Source organism: Eschrichtius robustus, chromosome 1 (genome assembly GCF_028021215.1).
Source record: "Eschrichtius robustus isolate mEscRob2 chromosome 1, mEscRob2.pri, whole genome shotgun sequence".
NCBI classification, from domain to species: Eukaryota; Metazoa; Chordata; class Mammalia; order Artiodactyla; family Eschrichtiidae; genus Eschrichtius; species Eschrichtius robustus.
Genome location: NC_090824.1, coordinates 148,804,451 through 148,813,768, shown reverse-complemented (window position 1 = coordinate 148,813,768; position 9,318 = coordinate 148,804,451). Strand labels below are relative to the sequence as shown.

Sequence of the window (9,318 nt, the reverse complement as noted above, 5' to 3'; positions counted from 1 at the left end):
TTTAATTATTAACAGGAGTTATCTGGCTTGGGGGTTATGGGCCATCTCGTTTTCTTAATACTTTTCTGTAAAGTAATGAAAGCTAAGAGAAAGTCTAAAGTAACAAACGAAGCAAAGAGGTCTAACCAGAAAGCATTCCAAGTTTAAGGGAAGAAGGAATCATCTTAGGTCAGGAGTGTGGGGGCCACAGGGTCACAGGCCATACAGTTCCCGGTGGGAGCAGTGGGCAGGCAGGACGGAGGGCATTCTGCTGGGAGGAGCGCATGGCGGGGAACGGAGCACTGATGGGGGGGCTGGGGTAGCGTGAGGCACTGCCGGCCGTTCCAGACACGAGGGCCCAGCATGCTGGATCACCACCCAGAAAAGAGACCCAGGCCTGCAGTCCAATGAGACTGTCCACTTGTGTCACATCCACACTGGAAGGGTCTCAAATGACACCAGGGTGGACCATGGGGGAGTTTCAACGGGCTCCTGGAAGATGAGTCCAGGTGGCCAGTGGAGTGAGGTGGTGAGAGAGCTCCAGACAGAGGGAAAGCACAGGCAGGAGAGAGACTGATGTCCTCACAAACGAAGAGCCCAGTTCGGCTGGTAGCGGTACCCTGAAGGGTGTCCTACAGAATCCACTCTCTGGGCAGCAGGAGGGCACCAGAGCTGCTGACTTGGAGAGGTGCTTTAGGAAGAGGGAGTGGCCAGGTGGAGAATGAGCCCACAGGCCAGTGGGCACAGAATCCAGGCATGGCACTACCAGGGGAGAGGGCCAGAGTGAAGGGGTCCAACGGCATTTCTGGAGATGGAGTCTTGATGAAGGGAGGTCGACACCTCCATCAACATTAACAGTGATGTCAGGGAAAAGGAAGAGACATGGGCAAGAGTGGGATTAGGGAAGGAAATGGCCAGTGTTAACAAAGTGTCACCAGGACATCTGATGGAAGTTGAAGCTCAATAAAGTAATTGCTCACACCCTGTCCTACAGTTCCTTATTACGGTAAAGAGAGACAATTTAAGTGACTTTGTCATCAAGATGTATATTATGTTCTTCCTTACTGAGGAATAAAAATGTCTTTGTTCTTTTCCAAGGAAAAACTAAACACTCCCACAAAGCAAATGGCAATTAAGATGAATGACAGCAATTCGTACTGTGAGCACAGTGTCATTATACTGGATCTTCACTGTCATTACATGGTAAATACCTGTCCTGGGAGTGTAATTCGCATCCACAAAGCTCGCTACCTTGGCATTAAGACCTTACTTTTTTGATTCTTGGATTATATGCCAACTGTAGGCAATTTATCCTGTAGCTAGATCCATCCTAAAACCCTAAGCACATTCGTGCACACAGGATCACGTCGGCACTTGTTAAAATGCAGATTTTAACTGGCCTGGCAGGTGCACTAAGGGGGCCTGGAAGGTACATTTGTACCAAGAAGCCAGATGGGGCTTGGACCTGGTTTGAAGACCTTTGTTCTATAAAACACAAGATTCAGCAAGTTCTTTAAGAGGAAACAAAAGATGACAAGTACATTCTAAGGAAAAAATAGAGGAAGAGGCACTTGAAAGTTTCATTTCATTCCCGAACTGCATACAAATATTCCCCTCAAATAACTTGAAAAACCTTATGAATCAGTGTTTAAGTTTTTTACTCTCCAAATGTAATACAATTCTTCAGCTAAAACAGGAGTAATGAGACAAAATGGTTCTGAAAAATACAATAGAAAAATACCGTCCACTGGTTTATTTTTCCAAATGAGCAATAGGCTATTTACAAATAAGCAGATCTCCAATGATGTATATTAAAATGGCAAATCTATTACTGTTTGAAATCTAAATGAAAAAAAAATTTAAGGCACGTTTGTTCTGTGAATTTAAAACAAACTTTCTGCTTTAATGACAGATTCATTTCACTTTTGTCCCCAAAACACATGAGCACCAAGATTATCAAAGAACACTTAATATTTAGTAAAACAGTAAGGAATGTAAAAATTAAGGAGGGGGAAAAGAGTTTTCAAAAGGAAATCTTTGGAGATCAGTTTACTGCAAATAAAATATACTAAACATTCCTAATACACATAAATACTAATAACTAACAGGTACTTGGGAAATGGCAGAGTTCTAAACAATGGATATTAAATAAATTAAAGGTATTTCAGATACAAAGGATAAAACAAAACAGTAATTAAAGAATGAGACACCCATCTCCATCAACATAACACGGACAGGATGAAGTGAACAAAATCAGATACATTTCCCCCCAATGCTTTCATTAGGGTTGGGTTTTTTTGTTTGTTTTTGTCTTTGTCTTTTAGTTTGCATACATTAGATTTATGACAATAATTCTTATTTGCCATTCTAAATATTAATATTTTACCCTTTAAAAAGAAGGGTCTGGAGAAGAGAAAATGCCAGACCCCTCTTGAAATGTAATGCCAGGTCCATTAGGCCACACTAATTACAACAAGAACAGCCATCTATCTTTTACTGTGCTTTCCCTGCTCCCCTTGCTTTGAAAAACCTTCAAAAATGAGACAAGATTGGGGGAAACAATCACCTTTGGAAAGCTCTCTTGAAGATGATGATACAGCTACTATCACATTTCCTTATTTGACAACGGCAACATAAAATGGCTTAAAAAAATTGCTGTAAAAAAAAGACAAAAGGTAGAATCTGTGCAAAGTTAACAGTTACAACAAAACATTTACCAGAGTTACAGTGTTTTGTTACAATAATACTTTGCAGGAACGTTCATGTTTTCTGCCATAGGACTATAGCAAAGAGGTCTGAAAAAAATATTAAAAAAAAGAAAGTTTTGTTCATCACGTACATTTCAAGTCATAATTTAGCAGGTCTGCTACATAATGTTCAGCAAGAAAATGTGTTCAAAAGGCAAACATGATCGCATTTTTGTTCAAAAAACTCAATCTTCAAGGAGTCCTTTGTAAGAAAATCATGTGTAAAATATATCCTTGTATGGACTTCAAAAACTGATCATACAAAAAAATTTTGAAAAATAAATTAGGTAATTAAAAATGTCTTTTCCAGCAAAGCTGGACATTAGGCTGTCCTCACTGAACCATTATTATTGCTGCTTTTACTGTAATTTGGGTCATTTTTTTCTAGCCACATTTCAGCCAACTGCTGTGTGGACCCATATGTTGATGCTTTGGACCCCAAGCACATTTTGTACTGTTTGGGATCAAGGTTGGGATCACAAAAGACAGGATGGTGGACGTGGACTACTCCTACTTCTTGGCTCCTAAATGTCTTCAAACCTGCCTGGACAACCTTGTTGAAAAGGTCGACATCCTCGAGCCCCCAGCCTTGGATAGAAACATCAAAGCCACCTACTTGGACGAGATCTCCCTTATAAATACAAGTAATGCCAAACCCATAGTTTCTCCAGAAGCCAGTTTTTTGAGTAAAGGCAAAATGATTGTCACTGGGAACCTTCCCACTATAAACAATCTTAGGATCGTACTGGCTAAAGATGATTGGAAAATATATTTGTTGGCCCAGAATTGTATTTGCTCGACATCGTTGAAGAAATTCTGTAGTAAATACAAGGTCAACGTCACAGAAGAAGAGCAAAGATTCATTATTAAATTGGGAAGATCCCACTTCTAGGGCCAGAGCTCTTGAAAATTCTCCAGACACGGGCAAAATCTGCATGTCAGCTTTCGGGTACTTAATGCGGTAATCTCTCATGAGTTCAACTTGCTTGGCCTTGTCGGGGTTGGAGTCAGAATTGAAGAGCAGAACAACGAGCCTGACATTCTGATTTGGAATGAGACACGTCTTCTCAAAGTTCCCCATGAATCTCACAAACATGTCAAAACGTCCAGACAAAGGAATCAATATATTGATCTTTTTCTCTTTGGGTTCTTTGTGCTCATCCTTGGACCCAGGGAGCTGAAAGGGAACAAGCTTCTTCAGGGAATTCGAGAGAAAGGACAAGGATCCGGATTCTTGATTGATTTTTTTGGCCAGTTCCTTTGCATCCAGCTCCTCGTGTTCCACAAACTGGATCTTGCTGAAGGTCTGCTGTAAATACGCATGCCTCCGCACAGGCACTGTCATTTTCTTTCCTTTGTGTTTTTTGTACAGAAGCAGCAGGTCCAGAATGTACTCGGCCCCGTACATGGGATTCACTCGGCGATAGCCATACTGTATCTCCTTAAAATCAATAATGCGCCCTCTGGTCTTGGCGTTGGCATTGATCATTTCCATGACCTGCATGACAATGTCATCCAAGGCCTCCCTCTGCGCGGAGTCCATCCCTCTTCGAGGGGGCTGGCTGTCAGCAGCCGAATACAAATATTTCCCAGTCAGAAACTCCCACTCCAGAATCTCCTCTCGCTGGCGGGGCTGAAACCTCATGAAGGAAGGAGGAATTCCCAGCTGGAGGTCTTCTTTATGAATCTCGGTGTTGCTATATTTGCTCATCAGGACAATCTCTCGGTGCAGCTGGATGGTGCGGTGTCGAAGCTCAGCAATCTTGCGGCTGAGCATGTAGCTGTGGAGCCTATACTGGTAGGGTGGGTTTTTGTTAGGGTGCAGTGTGATGGCTCGGTGAATTTTACTGTTATGGAGATCTCTAATGTACCCCTTCTTGTTCTGTTCATAATTCTCATAAAAAAGCTGCTGCATCTGTTAAGAAACAAAAAAAAGATTGCTATTAGTAGTACATGACTGAGTGTCCCTCTATTCCTATATTTCCTTATAGACCTGCATACTCTAAAAAAAAAAAAAAAATCTAAATATTAGAAATCTTTCTAAATGAGTCAGAGCATATCTAAGGTCCTAGGTAAAGCCCGATCTACAGCAGTCCAATGAGAGCAGAAGAATTATAAACCACTTAAAGAAACAAGACTTCATCAATAACCAGAGTTCGCCAATACAATTCTGTAGGCAAACAGAATTATGAAAAGGTTTTCCCATGAAGTAAAAGTGTAATCCTGAGCTCAGAGCACACCAACTCAGCATACCTGGAAGAGAATGCCACTGCTGGTCCCCACCAAGCCGGTGAAGGGGACCTAAGAGCCAAGGTCCCCTCCCTGAAGACTGGCACCCAAAAGGAGCTGCCATCTGAACAGGAATAAACTGCATCAGTGGAGTGAAAAGGAGAACTCCAGGAGGATGACCTGAGCACAGGATTAATGCTGCTTCCAGGGAGCTGAACAGAAGGAAAGCCATCCAGCCACATGCAGGAAGAGGCCTGCCACTGGGAAGGGCATGCTGTAGGTAAAACCAAGGGTCTGCGAGGTTACTGGGAGCACATTTGGAGAATCCTTTAAACATCTCTGTGTTCCTGTGCAGGTAGGAACGGGCCAGCTTGCTAAGCGCCAAGTCTCAACCACCAGCAGAGGCAGCACATGGGGGCTCAGAGTGTGGAGCTGAAGGGCAGGAAAGGCAAGGGGACTCATTATCCCACCCCACTCTCCCTCTGTTCTAGGACACTGACTGGGAGAAACAAAAGTTTGAGGTCCATCAGCCAAAACTGGGTCTGTTCCCTCAAGCTAGATAGGGAATATACTTAATTCTCCAGTACATTCAAGCAACAGGATGATGAGCTCTACAAAGCCTTCTAGAGTAAAGAATAAAAATTTGCAAAAAAAGTTTAGTAAAAATAACACTTGTGGGAATTCCCTGGCAGTCCAGTGGTTGGGACTTTGCCTTCCAATGCAGGGGGTGCAGGTTCGATCCCTGGTAGGGGAGCTGGGATCCCACATGCCTAGCTGCCAAAAACCCAAAACACAAAACAGAAGCAATACTGTAACAAATTCAATAAAGACTTTAAAAATGGTCCATGTCAAAAAAAATCTCAAAAAAACCCCAAAAAATAACATTTACGGTCGGTATCTGATAAACTAGTCCTATTTTATTTGTGGCTCAACTTTGTTTTTTTTGTTCATATTATTAAATACTAACTCTTGATAAGGGTGCATGGATTTGAATCAAGTAGGCCTTTGGACAGTCGTATTTTTGACTTTTTTTTCCCTTGAGCCACTAAAGTTATAATAATAGAAAAATGCAGATTAGCATTTTTACACTCCATTTTCTTTTTCTATACAATTACTACAAGCTACCAATAAATGAAGCTAATAAGAGCAAAAAGAAGGGAAATGCTTCTGAAGAATGGCTTAAAAGAAAAAAAAGAGCACACAAGTAATGCTGCCGGTGCTGAGCAGGGGCTGCATGTGCACCCACTCACTCACTCAATTCCCTGGAGCCGTGGGTCTGCTGAATGCTGACCACCTGTGTTTTGTCCTCAGAGGAGCAACTAGCCTGGAACTGCAACACCTCCTCGCAAGTGCCCTCACCATTTCCGACTTTGCTTTGCACATCATCTACAATCAACAAACGAGGTATGTGCATACACGGAATTATCCGCTGAAATGATTTCCAAACGTTACAATTACTTAGATAAGACAGTCAAGTAAAAAAGAAAGAAAGAAAAGGAAAGGAAAGGAAGCAGAGTGTCTCTAACCTCGGAGAGAGCACCACCTTTCTCAAGTGTGCAGCGGGCACCCCCCACATGCGTGCAAGTGTCCGCTCACTGTTTCTCTCAGCACAAGCGGCACTTAGTTACTCAAATTCTCGACTTAATACATGGACCAAAAAAAAGCAGTTTGGGATTTGCTGAGAGAGGGCTTGAAGCAACTGATGCCCGAACTCCTCCCACCCTGGATAGACAGGCCACAGAATGATGACCAAGAAAAATGACAAGGTAATCAAATCATAAGGACCATAAGAATTTATCTTTCTTTTAATTTCACTCCTCAGATGGGTCACAACAAAAGAGGTTTAATGAAAATCCTATCGAAAGTGTTTTCACTGTTCATTTTCTAGCTGGGTTGATTCCTGGGTACAAACTGCATGGCTGCAAGGTGACAAGTGAGTGTCATCTGAGGATTCAAAACCATGAAGAAACACTGAGGAAAATTCTTTGCAGGTGCTAAAACAAATGCTGTCATTTCCTTCCTCTGACCCTTACCCCTGTATGCCCCAACAACTTGAGGCCATTTTTCCAGTTTTAACGTTAGCCTTTACAACATGCATCAAATAGCTGGGCAAGCCACCTGACTCCATGACTCCACCTGAGGACACCACTGTGTAAGGAGAGCCACTCAAAGGTTGGCAACATGCCCACCACAGCAAAGAACTCAGCAACAACCCAATGCTCCATGGTCGGGGACTACTACAGTCACTACTGTAAGCTATATGATGGAAGGCTTCCTAACAATTCTGGCAGAGATTTTAAATATTTGTTATAATTACACATTACTTCCATTTTGTCTGCTTATAATTTCAAAATTTTTAACAATGAGCATGAAAAACAATGACTTTTTTTGAAAGGTCCCTTTATGTTTCCAAGAATGCAGGCACACTGAGCCATCAGTCTGGCCTTATAAGCTGCTTTCCAAAACTAAGAGTACTCTGAAGCAGGTGGTGCTCCTTCCTCTCCCCGTGCTGCCAATCCCATCTCCCCGGGTATTTCAGACCCCGCTCTGCTCCTGCCCTGCTGGGTGATGTCTCAGTCTCCCAATGGGTCTCCTTGCAGAACTGTTCTTTCCTCAATTCTGCATAGTAGCAAAACCAGTCTTCTTAAGAATATGAGTGGTAGAACCCACATGATTCTCTCTTCCCAAATACTCTTAAAAGAGAATAAAGAATAAACCCGTAAGGACCAAGAGAATGGGGGAGGAGACACAGACACAGTAGAGAAGAGATGTCCCAAAATTCTAAGAAAATGGAGAGTGAAGGAAGATGAAACCCAACAGACTGCTCTGAAGAGTAAGCCAATTTATTTAATCCTGAGAACCCTGAGGAAAGATACCAGTGTTGCAAGGCGGGTGGAGGCTGGGGCTGAACACAGAGAGATTGGAGGAACTGGAAATATGGAGCAGTGAGAGCCCCACAGTTCCTCCCCACATACCACCATGGTGGGTGGTGGGGAGAGAAGGAGGGTGGTGGGAGATGCCCAGCAACTTCAAAAACATGCTCCCAGTTATTCCGGCATTTAGATGATGGGTCTGTTGCCAGAATTCATGTAGGGTTGCCTATCAATTGTTGCAAGTAAACTAGGACTGGTGAGTAGTAAATATTGGCGGTTTCTTGACACATTCATCTTTTTTAAAAAAATAATTAATTAATATGGGGCTGTGTTGAGTCTTCACTGCTGCGTGCGGGCCGTCTCTAGCTGCAGCGAGCGTGGGCCGCTCCTTGCTGCAGTGCGCGGGCTTCCCATTGCGGTGGCTTCTCCTGTTGCAAAGCACGGGCTCTAGGCGCGCGGGCTTCAGCAGCTGCAGCACGCAGGCTCAGTAGTTGTGGCTCACAGGCTCCAGAGCGCAGGCTCAGTAGTTGTGGCATGCGGGCTCACTTGCTCTGCGGCACGTGGGATCTTCTCGGACTAGGGCTCGAACCCGTGTCCCCTGCCTTGGCAGGCAGATTCTTAACCACTGTGCCACCAGGGAAGCCCCAACACATTCATCATTTACAGTAGTTATTCCTGAATGTCACTGTCTATAGGTTATTTTCCCTTACTCCTCTGGGTTTACTTCATTGATAAGCACATAAGCCTGAAGTTCAATCTGTCCGCAAATGAAATCTGAACACCTAGAGAGGGATGCGTTCAAGGCTGACAGTAGAGGGGAAATGAAAGTCTAAACAGTAGGACCCCCCCCAGTCCTCTTCTCCCAAATGGCTCTCAGAACACTGGTCCCCCACTTCTCATTCCAAGTAGGAGGCTGGAAGCATCTTTTCTGTATCAACTAAATAGCCCCATAGGTATCTAGAGTCCTCCAACAAAAAACATCACCCAAAAGTTGATCACTACAGCAAGGATACTAGTTTAAAAAAATCTTGCCTATAGAGCTTCCAGTTAGTTTTTCAATGCTTCAGCCTTAAATGACAATTGACAGCCAAGGACCATCAGGCAGTTGAACGAGGGTTCCAATGGGAAAGATGGAGACAAAACAAAGAAACAAAAAGCTTGGTGGAAATAGAAACAATGCAGTGACTAGAAGAAAAACTCAACAACAAAAAAAACAAAAATTATAAGGTATTCAAAGAGAAGCTACTGTATCTGTGCAACAAAAATGGAATACTATAAAAAAGATAATCAGAAAACAAAAAAAGCTCTTGAAATTAAACATAAAATAGCAAAACAAAAAGAGTAGAGATCGAAGATAAAGTTGAAGAATATTCCAGAAAATAGAAAAACAACAAAAATACACAACAGGAGAGAAGAGTATTCATTCCAGAAAGAGAAAGCACATGGGGAAGAAAATACAAAAAATGGGTCCAAAATTACTCAGGTGCCTG

At 42.9% G+C, this 9,318-nt stretch overlaps 1 protein-coding gene across 1 annotated transcript in view; it reads right to left on the bottom strand.

Annotated features, from left to right (window-relative positions):
• Positions 1 to 1,666: 1,666 nt before the first annotated feature.
• CHSY1 (chondroitin sulfate synthase 1) overlaps positions 1,667 to 9,318 on the bottom strand; it is a 74,923-nt gene continuing 67,271 nt past the window's right edge. Inside the window, exon 3 of the mRNA XM_068556661.1 lies at positions 1,667 to 4,641. Within this exon, the coding sequence (XP_068412762.1) occupies positions 3,049 to 4,641 (1,593 nt within the window). The 3' untranslated portion in view covers positions 1,667 to 3,048. The remainder of the gene's footprint in view (positions 4,642 to 9,318) is intronic.